The sequence below is a fragment of the Nicotiana tomentosiformis genome, chromosome 6 (genome assembly GCF_000390325.3).
Source record: "Nicotiana tomentosiformis chromosome 6, ASM39032v3, whole genome shotgun sequence".
In the NCBI taxonomy this organism is placed as follows: domain Eukaryota; kingdom Viridiplantae; phylum Streptophyta; class Magnoliopsida; order Solanales; family Solanaceae; genus Nicotiana; species Nicotiana tomentosiformis.
The window spans coordinates 142,764,035-142,791,012 of record NC_090817.1 but is presented as its reverse complement, the minus strand read 5'-3'; the positions used below and the strand labels follow the sequence as shown (position 1 = coordinate 142,791,012).

Genomic DNA, 26,978 nt, shown 5'->3' with positions numbered 1-26,978 from the left:
ACTTACCAGTACATGGGGTCGGTTATACTGATACTACATTCTGCACTTCTTGTGCAGATTTCGGAGTTGATCCTAGCGGCGTACCATAGACTTGCTCGGATTTTAGCTACCATAGGAGACTTGAGGTATAACTGCACGGCATACGCAGTTCTAAAGTCCTCGTCTACTTTACCTTAGCTGTGTGTTTATTTTCAGACAGCTTTATTTTATTCAGACCTTTAATTGTATTATTCTAGAAGCTCGTGCACCTATGACACCAAATTTTGGGATGGTATTTAGACACAGTTATTTTATGGATTATTCACTGCATTTCAGACTTTACTCCCATATTTAGTTCTTTGTTATTAATAAATTTAAAAATTATTTTAAAATGGATAATATTATTCTAATGTTGTCTTGCCTAGCAAGTAAAATGTTAGCCGCCATCACGGTCCGAAGGTGGAAATTTCGGGTCTTGACAATACCTTACTTCCTCAACAATCCGCTTGAAAAGAAATAAAAATAGCAATGTGAATTAGTAAAAAAGAGATAAGGAATGGAATGATAATCTATCCCTCAAATTACGTAGAAGGCTTTTTTGAAGCAAGAAAATGTAAGTATATTTCAATAGTGCTCAGAACTTGTCCTTACAAGTGAGATTCTATATCCTTATATAGGAGTATCCAATTATAACGTTTTCCCTATTTATGACGAATTCATTATGAGCATTAATGGTGTTAATTGCTCGTTATGGTCAAAACTGACACATTCGTAACTGTAAAGGCCTTGCAACGACTCCGATTCCCTTTTCTTATTTACTGTTGGTTCATGAATCTTCCTTCTTTATGGTCTTGATTCATTCCGCTCGTACCTCTTCAACAACTGTTTAGGCTCGGTCATTTGTTCTTTACTGTCTCGTGGGTGTTTACTCCGCATCTTCCTTGCTTCATTAATTTCATTAATAGAATACGCCAGTTGTCACTTCACCATTATTCCATGTATCATGCTTTGTCAGCTCAGTAAAGTTCCACCTGTGACACCTTTTTTTCACCAATACGGATAGTCCCCCCACTTTCTGAATATTCTTTAATTGAATATTCGGGAAGTGGTAAGTATTTATGGCGAGAATTCTTTGCCGCCGCTTTTCAAGTATCATTGCGTTTTCTTCGTATGCCACGTCTAATCAATGCATATGCCACGTGGCTCTTGACGATTGGTTCTACAAGTTTTCAGCGCTTTTTAGAGTTTTACCGTGGCTGCGTCAGTTACAGAGTGATGGTTTCATTATGACGCTTCATAATGACCTTCTTTTAATGATGATTGTGTCTTCTTATAAATACTTCATTCTTCTTTGGTTTCTCGAAGTCCCTCTTCTACAGTATTCTCTATATTACTCTTCCTTCTTGCTTCTGCATCTACTCTTTGTTAGTTCTCCATATAATCATGTCTTCTTCTGCACCAGACCCTCGCAAGGTTGTTATCGTCGACGAGCTCGCTCTTTTTACTGTCCCTACTAGAAGTAGGAGAGGTGGTATACTTCGTAGTTTAGGCTCGTTGTCTAACCATGGTTCCTCTTCTCATAGAAATGCTACTAAATCTTCCTTTTCTAGGAATAGAGACTCGAGTGAACCTGTGCGTGAACCAACAATTGCAGAGATTGTTCCCCAGGAATTTTCTTTTTCATCCGATCGTGAATCTATGAGAAATCAAGTTTCATCCATAGCTTCCCTTAATCCTGCCGACCTTTATCCTACCTTGATTACCACTGGTCTTATTTCCCTGGTTCGAAGAGAATGTAATTAGAAACCAGATTTCCCAATCTTAGTTCTCGGTTCCAACCAGAGAATAACTTCATACCAAGCTGGTTATTCTTTCGTTTATACTTACCCCTTTACTTTGGGGTTTAAACCGCCTATCGATCCAGTAATCATAGAATTCTTCCGTTACTTCAATATGTGTCTTGGACAAATTGGCCCCATTGTTTGGAGGGATATTGCATGCCTTCGTTATTTATCAGATCTGGCTTCTATGCCTTTTACTTTCTGGCACTTGCTTCATCTTTACTCTCCTAAACTATTTAGTGAAGGAATTTTTTCCCTTGTGGCTAGAACTAAGAGGGTATTAGTTAGCCCTGAAGATGACATAGATCATGGATGGTATGCCCGTTTTGTTGCTGCTTCCACTAGTGCTCTGGTGGGTAAAGAAAATATGCCTTTTCCAAAAAAATAGAATTTTGCACGTAAGTTTTTTCCCCCTTTTTTTAAAAAAGAAACTCATGTGATCACGTGCCTACTTTTTCAGCAACCATGAAAGTTTTCGAGGAAATTCCTAACTTCCGTGCTTGGGTAGATAAGTTGCTAACTGTTGTTCCTATGGAGAAAAGATCTTGGAAATACCTTTCACAGGGATTTGGTTGGAAAGTGAAGACACACGGTACTTTTTCCGCTTACTATCTTTCCTTTCCTTTCCCTTATTGATTCAAGAGTTTCTTATCTTGTCTTTTTTCTTTGCTAGGATTTCCCATTCATGGTATTAGTCCCGCATCTGTTTCATCCATAAGGCTTTCCGTGACTCTTGCATAGGAAAGCATTTTGAGCTCTTCTTCAAAAAGAAAGATTGATGGAGCCCGTGGCTCTGATGGTGAAGAAGATATTGAAGAGGGGTCTTTTGAGCGAAGGCCACGTGCCCGTAGACGCGTGATTTCTGATGATGAAAATACTCCTTCTCACGAACCTCTACCAAGTTCAATTCCCTTCAGTCTCATGGATGAGCCAGTGAGTACCCCATTGGTGATCTCTGATGAAGAAGTTAATGATCCCCCCCAAGATTCTGTTGAAAAGTTATTTGCTCGTGGCTTCAAAGATGATGAAGCTTTTGGCCCTGTTTATGAGGAATTGACCTTCACCTCCTTTCCTATATCAGTCCCCGTTAATCCTCGCATTCCCTTACCTGAAGTTACTTCTGATGCTACCCCGTGGCTGCTTCTACCTCATCTGCCATTCCCGTGGCTACTACTCCTCATGTAGGAGTTGAAACTTCCAGTAGCAAGAAGCCAATGAAAAAGGTTGTTGTTGAGGTTCCTGAAGGTGAGAACTTATTGAGGAAATCGGGTCAAGCCGATGTGTGGTTGAAACCTTTGTTAGGTCCTGCGGAGAAGTCAAAGTTGGAAAGTCATAGCTCATTGACCTTGATGAATGATATTGTTCATTCTTCTTTGAAGGTATGAGTTTAATTCTATTTCATTTTTCTCTTCTTTTTGTCTATCAATAAATCCTTCTCTTTCTTTGCAGATCAACTTGATCGGTACGGAACTCATGAAAAGGGTTGTTCATGCGGATTAACAGATTATTGATTACCGCACCGATGCTGATAATTGGAAAGGACAATTTGAGGGTCTTCAATTGGAGAAAGAAGTTTTGGCAGAGGAGAAGAATGCTTTAGAGCAACAAATGAAAATGATTGCCGCTGAATTAGCGATTGAGAAAGCTTCTTCTAGTCAAGTTGGTAAGTATAAGGATATCCTTGAGTCCTCCTTTGTTGAACAACTTTCTAAGGCAACTGAAGAAATAAGGGGTTTGAAAGAACTTCTTAATCAAAAAGAGGTTTATGCGGGGGATCTGGTTCAAACTCTTACTCAAACTCAGGAAGATCTCCACGCCTCTACTGATAAGATTCAGTTCGTAGAAAGTTCACTTTCCCTTCTGAAGACAACCTATGATGCCTCTGAAGCAAAGAAAGAAGAATTGAGAGCCGATATTAACCAGTAGGAGAAGGATTATGAGATTCTCGAGGATAAGGTGACACTAGATGTGAGTTGGGATTTTTTGAATACATGCCTCGAGACTTTAGTTGAGGCCAACCAGGAGAGTTTTGACCTTAGTGCTGAAATGTCCAAAGCTAAAGAAGCAATTGGGAAAACTCAGCAACGTCAAAGCTTTTCCTCACCTGAAGTTGAAGATCTCGGAGGTAATGGACTCATTCCTAGTGAAGTTGATGTTCAAGCCTCCTCTTCTCAAATTAATCCCTCTTCTTCCGTTCATAATGTTCCCGTGGATGATGCCCCCTTAGATGATGCTCCTTACTGTTTTCTGTTTTTTATTTGATTGCTTTGTTCGCAACTTTTTGGTGGAAAGTTTCTGGGAAAGGTTGTTTTATTTTTTGGTTACCCCTATCTTGTTATGGGGTTTTAATGATAAACTAATACCTTTGTTTTCCCAAGGTTTAATATAAGTTTCGATTGTTTTTACCGTTTATTTTGCTCTTTGATATTTGAGCTTTTTCTTTGCACTTAAAATGCTTAAACAGTCCGTGACTTTAATAAACACGGATATTCATAAAAGAGGGCCCTTTTATATTAACGACACTGATGAAGATGACATCTCATCTTCATATTGGTGTAAATATATAAAAGACGAAGTAAACATGAAAAAGAAATAATTTGAGGAAGTTTCATGCTTTGAACTTCCAAATTTCGTACATCATTTTTCATTTATGCATATAACACTTTGTACAATATTTATGCATACAACATTTTCATAACTGCTTTCTTTGTAACAGATTTTTGAAATTCAAAATTGGGTCTATTTATTCCGTGATTAAGTTTTGGCCTAAAACTCGTAACTCATGTCCCTTTTTGCAAGCTTATTCCTTTCCAAGTTTTCTTCAAAGTTTCAGGCTTCTATATGTGTAGTTTGCCCTAGTATTGAAGCTTTAAAGTATGAAATCTCGAACACTGGATTACTCATTGCCTATGGTCCATTTCCTGAAAAGGAAAATACAAACGGGACTTAGAGACATATGTTTAGATGATGACTGCATAACCCCGTTTTCCATTAGATAGGTTGTAACCTAGACCGAAAATTTATTTAGTATTCCGTGCATCTTTCGGGTCTAATATTATCATTTGGCACGGGCTAGCTTTTTGCCTATCATCTAAAATTGTTGGTATAATTCAAAAGAATAAAATAAATTTATAATTGAGTGATTCCTGTCCGTGGGTACTTTCTTCATCTAAAAGTAATACTTCTTCAGATGAACAACATTCCAATTTGATGGTACTATCTTGCCATCCATGATTTCCAACTCATATGCTCCATTTCCAGCGATGCATCGAATCCTATATAGGCCTTCCCAATTTGGACTCAATTTTCCTGCATTAGCTGCTTTTGTTGATTGAAACACCTTTTTGAGGACGAAGTCCCCAATCTTGAAGTATCTCAGATTAGCTTTCCTGTTGTAGTATCGCTCAATCATTTGTTTCTGAGCTGCCATTCTTATTAATGTCGCCTCTCTCCTTTCTTCCAGTAAATCCAAATTCATTCGCATCTCTTCCTCATTTGATTCCTCGGCTGTTTGTGTATACCTCGTACTTGGTTCACCTATCTCAACTTGAATTAAGGCTTCAGCACCATAAACAAGTGAAAACGGAGTCTCTCCTGTGCCTGTTTTTGCTGTCTTTCGATAAGCCCATAAAACTCATGGTAGCACTTCGGGCCATTTTCCTTCTGACTCTTCTAATCTCTTCTTTAAATTATTAATAATAACTTTATTTGTTGACTCAGTTTGCCCATTGGCCACATGGTGGTAAGGTGAGGAAAATTTCACCAATGATTTTCCTCCAGCATGATTGCCACAATGTCTCTCATGTACTTCTCTTATCACATATTCCGTTTGAGAAGGTCCGAGATATCTTGCTAAAGGTCCTCCAAACATATTTTTTACTTGACTCAGACAGTACCGGGTAGCTTTTCGGCGAAGTAACTAAGACTTTTTCTTGTCTTTAGGTAAAATTATGTGCTGCACAAAGTTAACAAATTCGTTTCTCCAATTCCAAGTCAAATTGTTAAAATTTACCTCATTTTTATCTTGGTCGAGCACCGAATGAAACAAATGTATTACTATAGAATTTTCTGCATTTGTTATTTCTGCAACAGACACGAGGTTAGCTAATGCATCTGCTTCTGCATTTTCCTCCTTGGGTATTTGCACGATTTTCCATGATTGAAACTGTCTGATCAATTCCCTTGCCTTTTCCAAGTATTGTTGCATTCGTGCCTCTCTTGCTATGTAAGTCCCCTGCATCGGGATAACTACTAGTTGTGAATCACTTTTGATTATAATTTATTCTATACCGAGTTCTCATGCTAGTTCCAAACCTATAATCACAGCCTCGTACTCCGCTTTATTGTTTGTAATGGGATAGTATTTTATTGCTTGTCTTATGATTTTCCCCGAATGTGGGATTAAAACAATACCTAAACCCACTTCTTTAACATTCGAGGAGCCATCAGTAAATAAGATCCAAGTCCCCGGATTAGATCCGGTAAATACATGTACTTTTTTTCTGCTTCAGGAACTATATTTGTGCTGAAATCTGTCACAAAATCTGCTAAAACTTGTTATTTTATTGTAGTTCATAGGATGATATATAATATCATATTCACAGAGTTCTATTGCCCATTTAGCTAACCTACTAGATAGTTCTTGTTTATGCAATATATTCCTTAGAGAAAAAGCAGCTACTAGAGAGATAGGATGGCATTGAAAATAAGGTCTCAACTTTCTAGATGCCATAATTAATGCTAAAGAAAGTTTTTCCAAGTGAGGATATAGTGTTTCATCATCCAACAAAGATTTACTAACATAATAAATTGGAGATTGTTTACCTCTATCTTCTCGCACTAATACTGCACTTACCGCTATTTCTGATACAGCACGATAAATGAGTAGCCTTTCTCCATCCTTCGGTTTAGCCAGTAGGGGTAGATTTGACAAATATGATTTTAGATTTTTGAGAGCTTGTTGATATTCGTCAGTCCACTCAAATTGGTTTTACTTTTTCAATACTGAAAAGAATTTAAAATGTTTCTCTGAAGATTTGGAAATAAATCTTTCCAGAGCTGTTATCCTCCCTATTAACCTCTGCACCTCTTTTTTGCTCATGAGTATGTCAGGTATCTCCTCAATGGCTTTGATTTGTGCAGGATTCACTCAATGCCCCTGTTAGAAACAACAAAGCCTAAAAACTTACCTAAAGCCACGTCAAAAGCACATTTTTCTAGATTTAGCTTCATATTGTATTTGCGGAGAATTTCAAAAGTGCTTGAAAGGTGTTGAAAATGATCCCCTACTTATGTTGACTTGACTAACATATCACCAATGTAGACTTCCCTAATCTTTCCCAGGTGTTCTTGAAACATTTTAGTTACCAATCTTTGATACGTGCCCCCAGCATTTTTTAAACCAAAGGGCATAACTTTGTAACAATAAGTCCCCATAAATATAGTAAATGAAGTTTTTTATTCATCTAGGGGATCCATCTTTATTTGATTATAACCTAAATATACATCTAAAAAACTTAACAGCTCATGACCTGCGGTAGAATCAATTAATTGATCTATATGCGGTAAAGAAAATGAATATTTTGGACAAACTTTATTTAGATCAATATAATCTACGCAAACCCGCCATTTTCCATTCTTTTTTGGAACTACCACAGTATTAGCTAACCAGTTTGGGTACTTTACCTCTCGTATTGATCCGATTTTTAAAAAAATTTGTATCTCATCCTAAATCACTTGATTTTTGAAGGACCCTTGCTTCTTTTTCTTTTGCTTGACTGGGAGGGGGAGGAGGGGTACAATGGATCTTCATTCAGTTTGTGGGTCATCACCTCCGGTGGTATACCTGTCATATCTGAATGCGACCAAGAAAAGCAATGTGTGTTAGCTTCTAAAAATTTGACTAATTTACCTTTTATTTCCGGGCTCAGTTTTGCTCCGATGTAAACTTTTCTGTCTGGCCAGTGCTTGAATAGTATGATAGCCTCGAGTTCTTCAATAGTTATTTTGATGTTTTCATTCTCTTCTGGTTCTTGAATAACATCGGGTCTCGAATCTATATCTGTCTGTCCTGAAACGCTTTCAGTTGAGGTTTGTATTACTATATCCTCCACTAAATTTTGTAGTTGCTATTTCTCATTTGTAACATCATTTGTTGTGCTTGAATCCACCTCTAAATTGATACTTTTAGAAGCCTGTTGATCTTCACGAATTTGTCGAATCCCCCATTGCAAAGGAAACTTAATAACTTGATGTAATGTAGATGGTACAACGTCCATATTATGAATCCATAGCCTTCCAAGAATCATATTATAAGCCATGTCAGTGTCTATCACCTGAAATTTCGTATCCTTGATAACTTTTTCTGCAAATATGGTAAGCATTATTTTCCCTTTCATTATAACACTTGAATTATCAGATCCAGACAAAGATCGTGCTTTTGGTACCACCTTGTCGTCAGCTTGCATTTTATTCACCACCCTTAGAAGAAGAATATTTACGGAGCTACCTGGATCAATCAAAACGCGTTTTACATTAGTATCATGTACAAGTAAAGATATTACCAGCGCATCATTATGAGAAATTAACAAGCCATCCGCATTTGCATCATCAAATGTTATACTGTCTTCATCCAAAACATGGCAAACTCGCTTTCCATGAGTAATCATGACTTTCGATGTCTTTTTTGTAGCTGTATATGTCACACCATTGACCTCTTCTCCCCCGCTTATCACATTGACTCTTCTCTTTGGAGACGGAGGTTTTAGAGGCTCTTGTCTATTCTTCATATAGGATTGCTTGCCTTTCTCACTGAGCAAGTCAGTTAAATAACCCTGCTTTAATAAATGCTCAACTTCACCTTGTAATAATCTACAATCTGTTGTTTTATGGTCATGATCGTTGTTAAACTCACACCAGAAATTTGGATTTCTTTTGCTAGGGCTTGATCTCATTTCTTTAGGCCACCGTACCTTATCTCCCATACTTCTTAAAATAGCCACCAACTCGAAAGTGCTGACATTGAAACTGTAATCTCCAATCCTTGCATCTGTGTCAGAATCTACTGCCTCGGGCATCTCGTCCTTTTCTGAACCTGGATGATGAACCCGCATATTTCTGCCTTGATCTAGGGTTAGACCGTATGTTTTCATATTTAGACCGTGAATCCGATCCCGCAGGTCCCATGTAAGGTTCGTACCTGTGTTTCCCGGACTTTTTTTCAGATTCTGAACGTTCGAACTTGTTCTTTCATTGACCCTTGACTATGTAACCGTGTCTTCTTCTATCCGCAGCTTTGTGTTGTACCTGTTGTACACATCATTCCATGTTGTAGCAGAAAATTCTCGTAAATTTTCCTTACATCATCTCGTGACTTCTGGACTTTTTTCATTTAAATTGCTTGCAAACACCATAGCTGTCCAATTATCAGGTACTAGTGGTAGCATCATCCTTTCACATTGAAATCTATCCACAAAGTCCCTGAGTAACTCTGTATCTCCTTGTTTTACCTTAAAGATGTCTTCCGTCCTTTTTTCAACCTTCTGAGCTTCCGAATGTGCTTTTATGAGTGAATCTGCAAGCTCAGCAAAACAATTAATAGAGTTTTCAGGTAAAACAGAAAACCATGTTAATGCCCATTTCATGAGTGTTTCTCCAAAAAAATTTACCAAAACTGATTCAATTTCCTGCTTGGTTAAATCATTGACCTTTACGCCAGTTGTAAACGCAGTTAAATGATCTCGTGGGTCGGTTGTCCCATCTTACTTTGGAATATTAGGCATTTTGAACTTTTTAGAAATTGGCAGAGGAGCTGCACTTGGCTTCCAAGGTTGCTGCGAATACTTATCAATATCCACATATTTTATTACGGGAGGTACACCTGGTATTTGGTCTATGCGATCATTCTGCTCTTTCAACTGTTTTTGCAAAGTTAGTACCAAACTTTGTATAACTGAGTTATTAGTTATACCTAACCTCCCGTCACGGGATTCATTAGGAACTCCTCCACTTCCAGAATTATCGATCCCCGAGCGTGGGTTTTCTAAAGTCGTCGTATTGGCTGGTGGAGGGATTTTCGGCATATTAGGCAACCCCCTAACAAAGTCCAAAAGAGCATTATTAACGTGTTCCGCAATCAACTTTTATAGAACGTCTTGTTCTACGGTTTGTTCATCACCTTGTTGATCATTAGCGTGCGATGTGGATCTCTCAAGTGATCCTCCTCGGGACTGGCGAGGGGATTCTGTTGGAGAGTGATGTGGTGATGCTCCCACTTGAAGGTTAAGTTGGTTATTGTCGTTACCAGTCGACATAATTTAGTTTTGAGAAAGAAGGATTTGGAAAGTAAAGAGATTATCAGATTTCCGATAACAGAACCATTTTGTTTAACCAAAAAATAGGATCGTTGGTCAAAGCCTATATTTAGAAGAAATCGGGTTACTGATAACCAAATAATACCTTGCTTCCTCAACAATCCGCTTGAAAAGAAATAAAAATAGCAATGTGAATTAGTAAAAAAGAGATAAGGAATGGAATGATAATCTATCCCTCCAATTACATAGAAGGCTTTTTTGAAGCAAGAAAATGTAAGTATATTTCAATAGTGCTCAGAACTTGTCCTTACAAGCGAGATTCTATATCCTTATATAGGAGTATCCAATTATAACGTTTTCCCGCATTAATGATATTAATTGCTCGTTATGGTTGATAATCATAACTGACACATTCGTAACTGTAAAGGCCTTGTAACGACTCTGATTCCCTTTCCTTATTTACTGTTGGTTTATGAATCTTCTTTGTTTTTGGTCTTGATTCATTCCGCTCGTGCCTCTTCAATATTTGTTTAGGCTCTGTCATTTGTTCTTTACTGTCTCTTAGGTGTTTACTCTGCATCTTCCTTGCTCCATTAATTTCATTAATGGAATACGCCAGTTGTCACTTCACCATTATTCCATGTATCTTGCTTTGTCAGCTCAGTAAGGTTCCACGTGTGACACCTTTTTTCTACCGATACATCAACTTGACAACTGATTCTCATTGAAGACAACAATTTTCAAAGTTTTCTTCATTCTGACTAAATTTTTGTATATTTTTTTAATTTCAACAAGTGGAAAAATCATGTATTCAAGATATGTTTATATACATTTACACAAACAATAAGGAAATACTTTTAAATAAATATACAAATAACCAAATACATCACTACTAAACAAAGATAATATAACCATCATAAAGTTTCTAAAATAATTTAATGGAATTCTAAAAAATGAAATTATGTATTTTTTTCACCAGAGGTTGAAAAAATGAAATTACGTACACTAGAAGAAAATATATTGTTCAATGTAATTTCTTAGTTTTTTAAAAAAAAATAAGCAAAATATTTTTTAAAAAATACAACAGAATAACCTGTTTTGCTTTAAAAATATCTGCAATTTTATTAGAAATTGATGCGAGTTAAAACAATGGGTGTCTACAAAAATTTATTTTATCTTCTTCAAATATCAAATTTTATTTTATATCTCAAAAAAGATTTTATGCTGCAAGTCTACAACTAAAATATTCATATCGATCCATAAGGTTTTTGAGAAATAGCAACATACATCGTATACTTGAAGGTTTATGCTTTTCATTTATATAGAAACAGAGAAAGCAAGACCAATATTTAGCAAGAAAGCTTACAATAGGTGATAGGAATGTCTAAAAATATCACGACCCAAAACCTAACCCGTCGTGATGGTGCCTTTCGTGATACTAAGCAAGCCGACCTTTCCAAAACACTTTCAAAATTTAACAGAAATGAACTAAGACATTTAAAACAACCGGAGTTTTTCAAAAAACAAATGAGGGTAAAACCCAAAAAAAAGAACATAAGTGCAAACATAATAGCCCGACATCGGGGTGTCACTGAGTCATGAGCATCTAGATATCTAGTCTGATAAAAACAGTGTCTAAGTATCAATACAAAAAGGAAGGAAAACATAGAAGGAGGGACAAGGTTTGCGGACGCCGACAGCTACCTCGTAGTCTCCGGTACTCGATCGCGCACGAACTCAATGACCTCCGTGATCAAATACACCTGGATCTGCACATGAAGTGTAGGGTGTAGCATGAGTACAACCAACTCAGAAAGTAACATAAATAAATAAGAAACTGAGAAGGTAGTGACGAGCTATACGAATACAGTTTATTTTCAATAATTCCAACAAAGAGTAGACATGCTTTCAAATTCGGCAGTTCAAATCAAATCAGTTTTATACAGTTAAAGTGCAGGTAAATCCGGATATAGAATCTTTCAGAAATTTCACGACAATGACAGATAGCAATTAAGTGCATTAACAAATGAAAAGGCAAGTACAGCCTCTCAGGGGCAACAATCACTCAACTCATCACAACAGCTCAATCACTCGGCTCTCAGCCCTCACTACTCGCACTCAATAGGTACATGCACTCACTGTGTTGTGCAGACTCCGGAGGGGCTCCTTTAAGCCCAAGCACTATATCCGCACGGATAACTCACGTGCTATAGTATCAATATGTTGAACCGCACGGAAAACTCACGTACTGCACGGACAACTCACGTGCCATAGTATCAATATGTGAAACCGCACGGACAACTCACATGTCATAGTATCAATACCTCACAGACAGGCCCTCGGCCTCACTCAGTCATCAACTTCTCTACTCTCTCGAGCTCTCGGAAAACACAAAGATCAGCACAAACAAAGATAACATAGTGTATCAACAAGAATCAAGAAGAATCTGAGATATGATACGCAAGTAAAATCATGACTGAGTACAAGACAACAATCAGCAAGTAATTCAACAAGTAAGCGACTTCTGCTGGTCCCAACAGTACCATCACATAGCCTAAGCATGATTTCTAACATGATTTGCAGCCAGATTTCTATAACACATGGAGATCATATAGTTAGCAACAAGTTATTCAACTTTACAGTGTCATGGAATGGACCAAGTCTCAATTCATACGGTGCACGCCCACACGCCCGTCACCTAGCATGTGTGTCACCTCCAAAATACTCACATAATCCAATAATTCGGGGTTTCATACCCTCAGGACCAGATTTAAAACTGTTACTTACCTCAAATCGCGCAAAATCCTACTCTGCAATGCCTTTGCCCCTTGAATCAATCTCCAAACGCTTCGAATCTAGCCATAATCAGTACGATATAATTAATATAGGCTAAAAGAATCAATTTTACAAAAAAAATACGAAATTATAAGCCAAAATCCGAAAGCGGCTCAAACCCGACCCCGGGCCCACATCTCGAAATCTGATAAAAGTCACAAAACCCGAAAGCTCATTCACTCACGAGTCTAACCATATTAAATTTATCAAAATACGACCTCATTTGGTCCTCCAAATCCCCAAAAATGCATTATCCAATTCTCAAGCCCTAAACCCCCAAATTTCACTTCAAAATCTCGTTAATTAGGTGGAAAAATCAGTGGGGAATCAAGATTTATGATAAAAAATGAGTACAAGAAGCTTACCTCAATAATGCAAAAATCTTCTCCAAAATCGCCTAAGTCCGAGTCTCAAATGGTGAAATAAGACTAAAATCGCGAACCCTTGCTTTTAAACATTCTACCCAGACTTTTCGCATCTGCAGACCTACTGTCGCACCTGTGATGCTGTATCTGCGGTGAAAATGCCGCTTTTGCGGAAGTCACTTGTACCTCCAGGGCCCGCACCTGCGCTCCAGGTTCCGCACCTGCGAACACGCATCTGTACCTCGAGGCAATATCTCCTAGCTGCCCCCGCACCTGCGCCCACTTGTCCGCATCTGCGCCATCGTAGGTGCGGGAAATTCTTCGCATCTACGACCCCTGTCCTTCATGGCCTTGCCCGCATCTGCGATTCATGCCACGATTCTGCATGCTTGCACCTGCGGTGCCCATTCCGCATGTGCGGTTACACCAGTAGCAGCAGCTTTTCAGCTCCTTCATAAACTCAAAAAAATCAAGTCTGTTAACCACCCGAAATCTACCCGAGACCCCAAGGACCTCAACCAAATATGCCAACAAGTCATATAACCCAATACGAACTTATTCAAACCTTCGAATCACTCAAAACAATATCAAAACAGTGATTACACCCGGATTCAAACCTAAAGAACTTCTAAACTTCCGAATTCTACGAACGATGTCGAATCATACCAAACCACACCCGATTGACCTCAAATTTTGTACACAAGTCATATTCAATATTACGGACCTACTCCAACTTCCAGAATTGAAATCCGACCCTGATATCAAAAAGTCAACCCCCCAGTCAAACTTTCAAAAATTCGACTTTCGCCATTTCAAGCCTAAATCAGCTACAGATCTCAAATTCGCAGTTCGGACATGCTCCTAAGTCCAAAATCACCCAACAGAGCTAACGGAACAGATGAAATTTTATTCCGGAGCCGTCTTCATACCATTCCAACTACGGTCAAAGTCCTAAAACTCAAGCTTCCGTTTTAGGGACTAATTGTCCCAAAGCACTCCGAAACCAAAACAAGACCTCCCGACAAGTCACATAAGCAAAAACAGATACGGGGAATGCAGTAAATAGGGGATCAGGGGCTAATACGCTCAAAATGACCGGCCGGATCATTACAAAAAAATAGTAACTATATATAATCGATTAGATGGCTCTTTAAAGTTTTTAAATTTTAACTACATGGTCTATCTCAAAATGTTAGCCGTACAAATTGTATTTCTCTTTTAGGCGGCTTTTGTTCTTTTTTATCCTTATGGTGAGGAATGCAAAATATTCATATATTTTAAGAGCTTCCAATATATATATATATTCAAGCAAAAAGAGTTAAATCCTGAGACAAATGAGGTGGTTGGAGTTATTGAAGTACTATGACATAAACAATCTATTTAATTTTCATATCTGGAAATATTAAGTTGATAAATTGATTATTATAGGAATTTACTCATGTTTTAACAACTGTGCAAAGTGCGGTAAGTTCACTAACTAGTTCTACATAAAAGTATATGCTACTAATTTTTTTTTTCATTTTTTAGAGATGCCTACAATTTGTTGGCATCTAATACTTTTAGAAATTTAATTGATGTGAAAAAAGTTACATGTAATAAAGTAGGATTTCATCTAACAATGGTTTTATACGCGCAGAATTTAACATATCTAATTTAAAAACAAACACCGCCAAAGCAATCAAAGGAAAAATAAAAATAAATGTAGAGTGCGCGAATACCACATTAAAGTAAATTATATTTAGAGATAAATAATACTCCTTGCTGTTCATTTTATATCTCTGATGTTTAATTAGACATGAAATTAAGAAGAACAAAAATAAATTTTAGAGTTTGTGGTCTTAAACATGCGTAAGCGGATCCATGATTTGAAGTTTATGGGTTCCTACAACGATCTTAAATAAATATACAATAAGTAATAAGGTTCACTCAGTGGCGTACACATGATTTTTCGTAAGCGGTGTCATATTTATAATTTGGAGGTTGGAAAAGACATGGTTTGAAGATACGTTCTTCTTCTTGCATCATAGTTATTTGAATAATATTTTCGAGTTGTCAATCTTTCCCTAGAGTCAATCTTTAAGGAATTTAAATTAACTCCTTCACTTTGTCGATGTTACTCCAACCATTGGCCCTTTCTTCCAAGTTAGATGAATTTTGAGATTCTGAATTTAATTTTGAAAGTATGAAAGATGCTTTGGGATAATCTATTGAAATTTAAGTTGAATTATAAATTAAAATATTTAGTTGAGAAACCCCAAATAATTTTATAGAGTACACTCATAAAATAAAACAATTTTAAGAAATTCTAACAAAAAAGTAAAATAATTAAAAAAAGAAAAAGTAACAAAATAACTTAATTGATCCAAAAAAAAAAAGCCGGATTGTATATCCATCCCAAGAAATGGATTCTCCTCCGAGTAGTGGATCAAATCCGTCTCCATTTTAAAGCCAAAATCCTCAAAATAAAAATGAGGATTTAAAATCCCATAAGGTGTGTTCGATCTCCGTGACCTTGCCTAATGAAATCATGCGTTATACCAACTAACCAAGAAGAGTTTGATGACATGTGGTGTCACACTTATTGCATTTTGTAGTTATATGGTATTTTGCATATTATTTATATATACATTTAACAAAAAAATTACTACGAAGCGGCGGTGTCCCCTTATTGCATCCGCCCCGGGTTCACTAGTAAATATTTACGAATATTTAATAAATTCTTTAATAAATATACAAGATATATACGAAAGTTATTGTGTTCACGTGAACCAATATCGCCCTTATAAACATGACAACATACTTTAGTGATTATAAAAACATGTAATAAGTTAAAATGAAAAATTATTTGCAAAATATAAAAATATATTTTTCTTTATAAGAACAAACTAAAAAAAGAAAAGTGTCACATTAATGAGATAGAAAAAAAATATTTAATGAGAATAAAGCTTTCCACATGGTGTTTATACCAACTGAAACACCAATGGCGGCTCAATCAATTATGTGGTTTTGGTGAAAGTTTTACATATTTTATTTTGATGTTAATTCTTTTAGTTTCCTAAAATGCAAGGAAGTTAATTATATTTGGATAATCAATTTTTTTCACTTGATAGTATCCTCAGTAAGTATAATTCTCATGAGACATTGTTGATATTAAGCTAGATCTTATAATTTTAGTTTGCAAACTTTTTCAAATTTAGGCAACCATCTGTTATAATTCGGCACATAACCTACTGCGATTCTTCTTTCAGACTATTCCTCTTTGTTGGGAGCTGGCTAAGCTACAAGCTAAGATACATACATGTTGGAAGGTAGTAAAATTGTCATGTGACCTGTTATCCGGTGCCTTCCTAAGATTCCTTAGAAGGGCGACGTAAGTCTAAGCAATCGATGTTCGTGCAGTTACTATCCGCCAACTGATCCCCACTGTACGCTAGACGAGACTGTCACTGCCGTACGGGAAAACCAATATCAAGTGAGAGAACTGAAAAGAGAATTGAGAATGAAAAAAAGATTGATTGCATTAATAAAAGCTATTACGGAAAAATAACACGGTATCGAGGGAGAGAGACACACTACTACGAAAAATTGTTTGCTTGCTAGAAAGTTTGATTGCTTGATCCCCCCTAATAATGCTTAAAAAAATAAACCAAAGTTACATGACTTGACCTAACTAAGCTAGAGAGACATAATGGAAATACGGTAAGTAAAACTACTCTATATTTATAATGAAAAGGACTTAGATTCCTACATGGTAGAAGCAGGTCCGTTGGCAGCAACATTATCTTTAGCATCAGAGTCTGTGCGCGCGGCGCTGTCTGTGCGCAAGGCGTTGTTGGCATCTGCTTGCGGCTGAGCGCTGGTGAGGGCTATCATTGGGGCGACATAGGCACATGCGCGCTTGTCACTTGGCGCGGCCAGGACCACGTGTAATGATCTGACCGGTCATTTTGGGCATTTATGCTCCTTTCTACTATTTGAAGTCTTGAATACCTTCATACGATATATTATGACTTGTGTGAATTATCGGTTTTGGTTTTCAGGTATTTCGGAGTTAGTTTGGAAGAATGAAATCCAAGGCTTTAAAGCTTAGGTTAAAATAGTGACTGGATGTCGACTTATATGTAAACGACTCCGAAATAGAGTTTTGATGATTCCAATAGCTCTGTATGGTAATTTTGGACTTTGGAGCGTATCCGAAAAATTATTTGGAAGCACGTAGCTAAATTAGGCTTGAAATGTCTAAAATAGAAATTTAAGTTTGAAAGTTTGACCGGAGAGTTGACTTTTTTGATATCGGGGTCGGAATTTAATTCTGGAAATTGGAATAGGTCCGTTATGTCATTTATGACTTATGTGCAAAATTTGAGGTCAATCGGACTTGATTCGTAGGTTTCGACATCGAATGTAGAAGTTAAAATTTCTTAGTTTCATTAAGCTTGAATTGGGGCATGATTCGTAGTTTTAGTGTTGTTTGATGTGATTTGAGGCTTCGACTAAGTTCGTATGATGTTTTAGGACTTGCTGGTATATTTGGTTGAGGTCCCGAGGGGCTCGGGTGAGTTTCGGGGTAGTTTCGGACCATTTCTAAGCCATTTTTAATTGCTGGTTTTTGTCTACAGAGGTGTGCATCGCGATCACGAACATTTGGTCGCGTTCGCGAAGAGCAAACAGCAGTTTGGGGCCTTGTGAATCGCGATCGCGTAGAACAAAATCTCTGCTGCACTAACCCGACTTTGGAAGCTTATATCTCGCAATCTATAAGGAATTTGGAGATGATCCAAAAATGAAGGTGTAGCCCTTGATGTCTAGTTTTCAGAAAGTCAAACCATTTGTCATTTGGAGTTTTGTACAAAACGTTATGACCATTATACCAGATGTTGTCTGGAAGAGTTGGGGAGTTTATTTTTCGCGATCGCGAGTGATTTTCCTCAATCACGAAGGGCAAATTTTGGGCTAAAAATTTTTGTGCTTCGCGATCGCGAAACATTTTCCCTGATCGCGTAGAGTAAATGCCTAGATAGAAGCTATATTTTGAGGTTTCGGCCATTTTAACATATTTGGAGCTATGGAGCTCCGATTGAAGCGATTTATGTGGCGATTTTCACCATATGGATTGGGGTAAGTGATTCTAACTCGGTTTTGGTTAAATTATACGAATCTATTGTTGTTTTTATCAACATATTAGTGTTTTAGGTTGAAAATAGTAGAAAATTTTATAGACTTTAATTTGAAGATTTAAGGGTCGAGTTGATGTCGGATATTGATAAAATTGGTATGGTTAGACTCATGGTTGAATGGGCGTTCATATTTTGTAACTTTTGTCGGATCCGAGACGTGGGCCCCACGGGCAATTTTTGAGTTAATTTCGGATTTTTATTAGAAAATTAGTATTTCATTATAGAATTAATTATAATAATTGGTATTGACTGAATCGAATTAATTGTGGCTAGATTCGAGCTGTTTAGAAGTTGATACGCGCATAATGGAATTTCTAGAGCAGTGTTTAGCTTGTTCGACATTGGATTCGTCTTGTTCAAGGTAAGTAACTCTTCTAATCTTGGAGTTGAAGGTATGAACCCTGAATATACGTATTATGTGAATTGTTTGGAGGTGACGCACATGCTAGGTGACGGGCATGTGGGGGTGCACTATAGAAATTGTGACGTAATTGGTTCCGTGAAATTTTGTAATCAAATAATCTTGGCATTTTCTATGTAGTTTTATGTGTTAAATAAATTGAGCTGAGAATCATATTAAAAATCATGTTGAGTATATGTGCCAGTATTATTGAGACCCACAAAGGTCATAGTACTGTTGAATTATTTGTTTAAAATGAAATTTTCATACTCAGTCATGTTCATTCATTTCATATCATCTCTCAGTCTCTGTTGTTATTCATTGATTCATCATATCATTATTTTGGGCTAGTTTCATGACATTGTGAGCCCGGGAGATTAGAGAGATTGATGACTGAGTGAGGCCGAGGGCCTGATTGTGAAGATAATTATGGGATCGAGGTGCACGTCGCAGCATGCCAGATTGGCTTATTATAGCACGTGAGTTGTCTGTGCGGATCCAGATATTATACCATAGCACGTGAGTTGTCCGTGCGGATCCAGATATTGATACAATAGCACGTGAGTTGTCTGTGCATCACGTGAGTTGTCCGTGTAAATTATAGCGCTTGGGCTGAAGGAGCCCCTCCAGAGTCTGTACACCCCCCCCCCTTCCCCCAGTGAGCGCAGGCACCTACTGAGTGCGAGTGTCGAGCGATTGTGCGGACTGAGTGACTGGGAGGACTGAGTGACTGGGAGGACTGAGTGAGATGATACTCTGAGAGTATGCATATGGTTTTATCACTGAGTTCATCGCAATGACATGTACATATGGCATAGAGGCATAGAGATGCATTTTTCTCATGTTGTACGGTATCCACGCCATTCATGATATCTCATACATATTGGCATATGGGCATAGTGATGCATTTTTCCACTGGTTATCTGGAAAGAAAATGAAACATCTTAATTATTATTGAAAGGATTTTTGGAAAAATTACTGTTTTCAAACTTATTCATATTTTGGAAACTTCGGTAACGATTTGGGTTTTCACTGATGTACTTGGAAGGCATAACTATTTTCAGAAATCATGATTAAGCTGAGCATTTTATCTCTGAATTACTTTTTTTGTTACTTGCTTTATGCTGTTATGAACTGTTGTTGGTTATTGGTGGTGGACCTGACCTTGGTACAAGCTCGTCACTACTTTCAACCTAAGGTTAGGTTTGTTAGTTATTGAGTACATGGGGTCAGTTGTACTCATACTATACTTCTGCACCTTGCGTGTAAATATTGGATGATGATATTGCTGTGATCGACGGGAGCTGGATTTGAAGACGTTCATTCGTTCTGGTTGTAGCTGCCTCTTGTTCATGGTAGCCTTAGATTTATAAAAATCTGTTTATGTACATTTCGAACGGATGGTGTATTTATTTCATACCAGCTTTGTAATTTCTAATTTTAGAAGCTCATGATTTGTACTACCAGTCCTTGGAAAGTAAATTAGAGTCAATTAAATATTAATAGAATCAGATTATTGTTATTGGGCTTACCTAGCGGGTGAGGTTAGGTGCCATCACGGCTAGTTGGATTTTGGGTCGTGATAAGGTGGTATTAAAGCTCTAGGTTCATAGGTTCTACGAGTCATGAGCAAGTATCTAGTAGAGTTTTGCGGATCGGTATGATGACGTCCATACGTATCTTGGAGAGGCTACACGGCATTTAGGATAATTTCCTATCTTTCTTTCCTTATCGTACGAAATTGATTTAGCTTGAAACATAACTCTTTGAATTCCTTCCACGTATTCATATGCGCACATGAGCGCTCGGTATCAGGTGTGCATCACCGACTTGTGATTCTATGAACGAGGTTCGAGATGTGTATTATGTGTTTTGGTGATGGGCCAGTCTGGAGGACTTGAGGCCATGGTTGAACCATAGCTTAAGCTCGGTAGCTTCAGTTGTAACTTGTACATTTGGACTCATATGTCCGGTAATGTCCCTATGAGTGGAATTTGTGGCTCGATGAGCGGTGAAATGGCTTTGAGATGAGTATGATGTAACTGCGGGATGTGTTAAGACGATGTGAGTGTGACGATAAGTGTTTCTTTGGAATGTAAAGAGGGCCATTGGGTGCTTGATTTTCATTTGATGTGACGTAATATCTCGAATTGTGAGTGTGTTGAAGGATTTGTCATGCAGTTTAATTGTGGAGAGAATTAGATTTTCATGTCTTGTTAATGAGTTTAGACTCAGGAAGATTAAGTTATTGCATAGTAATTGTGGATGCGAAAGGGTATAACAAGATGCCAATTTGAGGCTAAGTATGTGGGTTATCTCCTGCAGAGTAATCTACGTAGGTGTATTTCTTATAATGTTGATTGGAGAATTTCTTTTCTGCCAGCGGGGCGTATGTGTTGAGACTTGAATTTGAATCTGGTTGAGAAAGATGACTTGAGTGTTAAGGGGATGGATGCGAGCTTAGCGGACGATTGAGGTATTTTTATGGTTGGTGTGGTATGAGCTTGAGAAGAATTTTTGTTGAACTGACCGCGATATTATGGCAGTAATAGAATACGGATACTGCGAATTATCGAGTGTTTTAATTGATGACTTCGAGCCAAGTGGGGGAGCCTGCTATTGACAATTTAATTCATGGTTATGTGTCAAATTTTTTTGTTTTGGTCTGAAGTATACTTGGGAATCAGTGATGACGTGCAGAGGTGGAGTTCGAGAGTGACTCGAGTAAGGAAATTTCTAGATACGGGTTATATTGCGCTTTATGAGTATATAAAAATCGTGGGATGAGTGAGTTGTTATTTGTGAATGATATAGTGCGCATGGAGTATGAATTTGATAGGTGGTATTAAAGTAGATTTACTTCTTTGAGTGTTGTTGTGCTAATGGGGCACGTGTCTTTTGGCCCATTTGGGGGATGTAATTTGGATTTGAACAAAGGGGGTGACTCTCGAGAAAGTTCTAATGGATTCAAGATTAATATGTAACAATTGAGAATTTTTGGCAGATTTGTTTATGGCTAAAATCTGAGATTTAAGTTGGATGGTGTCGAGACTTGTGACATTTTTGTATATCATTATGGATTTTATATTTCGGTATCAGGAAGGTGAATGAAACGTCCTTAGAATCAAATAAGGTATTTTCAGAGTGAGTATTTCGGTTGTGGTATTTATAGGGGTAATTATGATGTGGTGAGACTCTACAGATGTTTTGGTGGCAATATTCTTGGGTTTTGGTGACCTACGTGATTTGGTCGAGTTAGAGGAATTTAGTTCTAATAGCTTGGTTATGTGCAGATGGATTTTAAAGTGTTCTTGATGGTTTCTACCATGGTTTGAACCAGATATTTTCTACTGGTGTGGGAAACGTGTTGTGTATTGTGATTTTCTCCTGGAAGGAAGCAAGAGGAATGTTTCTAACTAACCGAGTATGTAATTTGCTGGTGACTCAGAGTTGAAAATGGGATTCTTGTGCTTGTCACATGAAGGCATAATAGATGTGATGTGTTGTGCAAGTTTAGGATTTATATGTACAAGGTGACATGTCACGACCCAAAATCCCATCCGTCGTGATGGAGCCTATCTCAATACTAGGCAAACCGACAATCTCAATAAATCACGTATTCTTTTAAATTTGAAAAGAGAATGATTAAATTCAGCGGAAGAAGTCTCACAAGTACAAATATAAATACTCCCAAAATCTGGTGTCACTGAGTACATGAGCATCTAATATGATTACAAGTCTGGAAAAGACGGTCTATGATAGTCTGAGACCAAATACAGTAAACAAGGAGATAGGGAAGGAGAGGCAAGGTCTGCAAAACACGGCAACTACCTCAAAATCTCTGAAAAAATCAACTGCGCGAAAGAATCAACACTCGCTATGTCCGGGAACACCTGGATCTGCACACGAAGTACAGGGTGTAGTATGAGTACAACCAACTCAATAAGTAACAATAATAAATAAGGAACTGAAGATAGTGACGAGCTACACAATTATTGTTCATTTTCAGTAATTCTAATAAAGAATAGACATGCTTTCAAATCCAGCATTTTAAGTCAAATCAATTCTATGCAGTTCAAGTTCATGTATTTCGGATATAAAATCTTTCAAAAAATTTTATAACAATGACAAATAGCAATTAAGTGCAACAACAAATAAAAAGCAAGTACAACCTCTAAGGACAACAATCACTCACTGGGCTCCCAGTCCTCAGCACTCACACTCAATGGGTACCCGCGCTCACTCGAGGATGTACAGACTCCGGAGGGGCTCCTACAACCCAAGCGCCATAATTCGCACGGACAACTCACGTGCTATAATATCCTGCACGGACAACTCACGTGCCATAGTATCCTTACCTCACCGACAGGCCCTTGGCCTTACTCAGTCCTCAACCTCTCTAGTCTCCCGGCTCTCGAAAATCACAAAGATCAACCCAAACAAAGATAGCATAGTGTATCAAAAAAATCAAGAAGGACTGAGGTATGATGCGCAAGTAAAATCATGGCTGAGTATAAGACAACAATTAGCAAATAATTCAACAAGTATGCGACCTCTGCGGGTCCCAACAGTACTATCACATAGCCTAAGCATGATTTCTAACATGATTTACAGTCAAATTTCTTCAATACATAGAGAGCATTTAGCTAACAACAAGTTATTCAACTTTACAGTTTCATAGGACGGACCAAGTCACAATCCCCTCGGTGCACGCTCACACGCCTGTCACCTAGTATGTGCGTCACCTCCAAAATAATCACATGATACAAAAATCCGGGGTTTCATACCCTCAGGACCAGATTTATAACTGTTACTTACCTCAAACCGTGAAATTTTTATTCCGCTAAGTTTTTTCCTCGTGAATTGTCCTCCGAACGCCTCGAATCTAGCCACAAATAATTCGATTCAGTCAATAAAATTTATTGGAATTAATTCAATAAGAAAGTGCTAATTTTCCATAAAAATCCGAATTTTAGCTCAAAAATTGCCCGTGGGGCCCACATCTCAAAATCCGGTGAAACTCACAAAATTTAATAACCCATTCAATTATGAGTCCAACCAATGTTTTCTCTGAAAATCTCCCAAAAATCGCCTCTCCCCAAGCTACAATTTGACAAAAATGGAAAATGGGACGAAGTCCCCTACTTTATAACTTACATTTTTGTCCAAGCCCCAAGCCCTCGGCCTTCGCTCCTCGGCCTTCGCTCCTCGGCCTTTGATACTCAGCCTTCGGTCCTTGGCTTTCGATCCTCGGCCTTCAATCCTCGGCCTTCGATCCTCGGCCTTCGGTTTTCCAGCAAAATAGTAATTGCAGCAGCTTTTGATCCGAAACCTCCCAATCACAAACCATATATGAATTTCAATCATAAAATATGCTACGGACCTGCTCGCGCCCTCAAAATACTGAAAAGCGGTCATCTTGACCCGATATTAACCATGGTCAAACTCCCAAATTTCTTAACCCTACTACTCTCTCAACTAATGATCCAAAAAGAAAATACACCCAAGCCCCTTGGGACCCGTCAAATCATACAAACAAGTCCTAAAACATCATACGGACTTAGTCGAAACCTCAAATCATATCAAACAACGCTAAAACCATGAATCATACCCCAATTCAAGCTTAAGGAACTTAAAAATTTCCAACTTATATATTCGATGCCGAAACCTATCAAATCAATTCCGATTGACCTCAAATTTTGCACACAAGTCATAAATGACATAACAGAGCTATGAAAATTTTCAGAACTGAATTCTGACCCCGATATCAAAAAGTCAACCCCCCGGTCAAACTTCCCATAAATTCGACTTTTGCCATTTCAAGCCTAATTCTACTACAGACCTCCAAATAATTTTCCAGACACGCTCCTAAGTCCAAAATCACCATACGGAGCTATTGGAATTATTAGAATTCGAATCCGAGGTCATTTACACATAAGTTCACATCCGGTCAACTTTTCTAACTTAAATTTTTAATTTTGAGACTAAGTGTCTCGTTTCACTCCGAATTCCTTCCGGACCCGAACCAGCTAATCCGGTAAGTTATAAAATGAATGTAAGGCATAAATTGGGCAGTAAATGGGAGAAATGGGTTATAATACTCAAAACAGCCGGTTGGGTCATTATATTCTCCCCCTCTTAAACAAACGTTCGTCCTCGAATGGGTTTAGAATCATACTTGGAGTCTCAAATAGGTGTGGATATTTGCTCCGCATCTCCTGTTCAATCTCCCAAGTAACTTCTCCGACTGGCTGGCCTCTCCACTGTACCTTCACTGATGTTATGCTCTTTGGCCTCAGCTTCCAAACCTGCCGGTCTAAAATTGCCACCGGCTCCACATCATAAGTCAAATTACCGTCCAGTTGTACTGTACTGAAATCTAGAATATGAGACAGATCCCCAACGTACTTTTGGAGCATGGATACATGGAACACTGGATGAACACCTGATAGACTAAGTGGCAAAGCAAGTTCATAAGCCACCTCTCCAATCTTCTTAAGTATCTCAAAAGGCCCAATATACTTAGGGCTCAACTTGCCCTTCTTACCGAACCTCAACACACCCTTCATGTGTGAAATCTTGAGCAGAACCTTCTCCCCAACCATGTAAACCACATCACGAACCTTCCTGTCGTCATAACTCTTCTGTCTAGACTGCGTCGCGCAAATCCGTTCCTGAATCACTTTGACCTTCTCTAAAGCATCCTGAACCAAGTCAATACCCAATAGCCTAGCCTCACCCAGCTCAAACCAACCCATCGAGGACCGGGACCGGCACCGCCTCTCATACAAAGCCTCATACAGAGTCATCTGAATGCTTGATTGGTAGCTATTATTATAAGCAAACTCCGTGAGTGGCAGAAATTGATCCCAAGAACCCCCAAAATTAATGACACAAGCGTGTATCATATCCTCCAGTATCTGAATAGTGCGCTCGGACTGTCCGTCCGTCTGAGGGTGAAAGGTTGTACTCAACTGAACCTATGTGCCCAATTCTCGTTGCACTGCTCTCCAAAACTGTGATGTAAACTGTGTGCCCTGATCTGAAATGATGGACACTGGCACACCGTGTAGGCGAACAATCTCGCAAATATAAATCCCAGCCAACCGCTATGAAGAATAATTAGTACCAACTAGAATAAAATGCGCAGATTTGGTCAACCGATCTACTATCACCCGAACAGCATCAAACTTTCTCAAAGTCTGTGGAAGCCCAACTACAAAATCCATAGTAATACACTCCCATTTCCACTCCGAAATTTCAAGTCTCTGAAGCAATCCTCCCGGCTTCTGATGTTTATATTTCACCTGTTGACAATTTAAATACCGAGCTACAAATCCAACTATATCTTTCTTCATTCGCCTCCACCAATAGTGCTGCCTCAAATCCTGATACATCTTCGCGGCACCTGGATGAATGGAGTACCGCGAACTGTGAGCTTCCTGGAGAATCAACTCACACAAACCATCTACATTAGGCACACATAGCCTGCCCTGCATCCGTAATACACCATCATCTCCAATAGTGACTTCCTTGGCATCATTGTGCTGAACTGTGTCCTTAAGGACAAGCATATGTGGATCATCATACTAGCGCTCTCTAATGCGATCATATAAAGAAGACCGAGAAACCACACAAGCCAAAACTCGATTCGGCTCTGAAACATCCAATCTAACAAACTGGTTAGCCAAGCCCTGACCATCCAAGGCTAAAGGCCTCTCTGCTACCGGTAAGTATGCTAAGCTGCCTAAACTCTCCGCCGTACGACTCAGGGCATCGTCCACTACATTGGCCTTTCCGGGATGATAGAGAATGGTAATGTCATAATCCTTAAGCAACTCCAACCACCTTCGCTGCCGCAAATTAAGATCTTTCTGTTTGAACAGATGTTGTAGACTCCGGTGATCCGTATAAACCTCACAATGGACATCGTACAAATAGTACCGCCAAATCTTCAAGGCATGAACAATAGCTTCTAACTCAAGGTCGTGGACTGGATAATTCTTCTCATGTACATTTAACTGTCTGGATGCATAGGCAATCACCCTACCATCTTGCATCATCACTGC

The 26,978-nt window shown here is 38.3% G+C and overlaps 2 protein-coding genes across 2 annotated transcripts; both read right to left on the bottom strand.

The window, feature by feature from the left end:
- Window positions 1-4,989: 4,989 nt before the first annotated feature.
- LOC138894873 (uncharacterized) lies at window positions 4,990-6,060 on the bottom strand. The gene is made up of 2 exons (XM_070179608.1): window positions 5,833-6,060; window positions 4,990-5,433 (listed from the first exon to the last, which is right to left on the bottom strand). The coding sequence occupies exons 1-2, from the start codon at window positions 6,058-6,060 to the stop codon at window positions 4,990-4,992; spliced, it is 672 nt and encodes a 223-aa protein (XP_070035709.1).
- A 1,888-nt stretch (window positions 6,061-7,948) lies between these two features.
- LOC104087395 (uncharacterized) lies at window positions 7,949-8,932 on the bottom strand. Its single transcript, XM_070179607.1, has one exon. The coding sequence runs from the start codon at window positions 8,930-8,932 to the stop codon at window positions 7,949-7,951; it is 984 nt and encodes a 327-aa protein (XP_070035708.1).
- Between the last annotated feature and the right edge of the window lie 18,046 nt (window positions 8,933-26,978).

Excerpts from the sequence above, each read along its gene's own strand:
- LOC138894873 (XM_070179608.1), bottom strand. The coding sequence starts at position 6,060 with ATGCAGGGGACTTACATAGCAAGAGAGGCACGAATGCAACAATACTTG. Across the intron at positions 5,434-5,832 it reads TCGACCAAGATAAAAATGAG|ACAGCAAAAACAGGCACAGG; the intron begins GTAAATTTTAAC and ends GCTTATCGAAAG.
- LOC104087395 (XM_070179607.1), bottom strand. The coding sequence starts at position 8,932 with ATGCGGGTTCATCATCCAGGTTCAGAAAAGGACGAGATGCCCGAGGCA.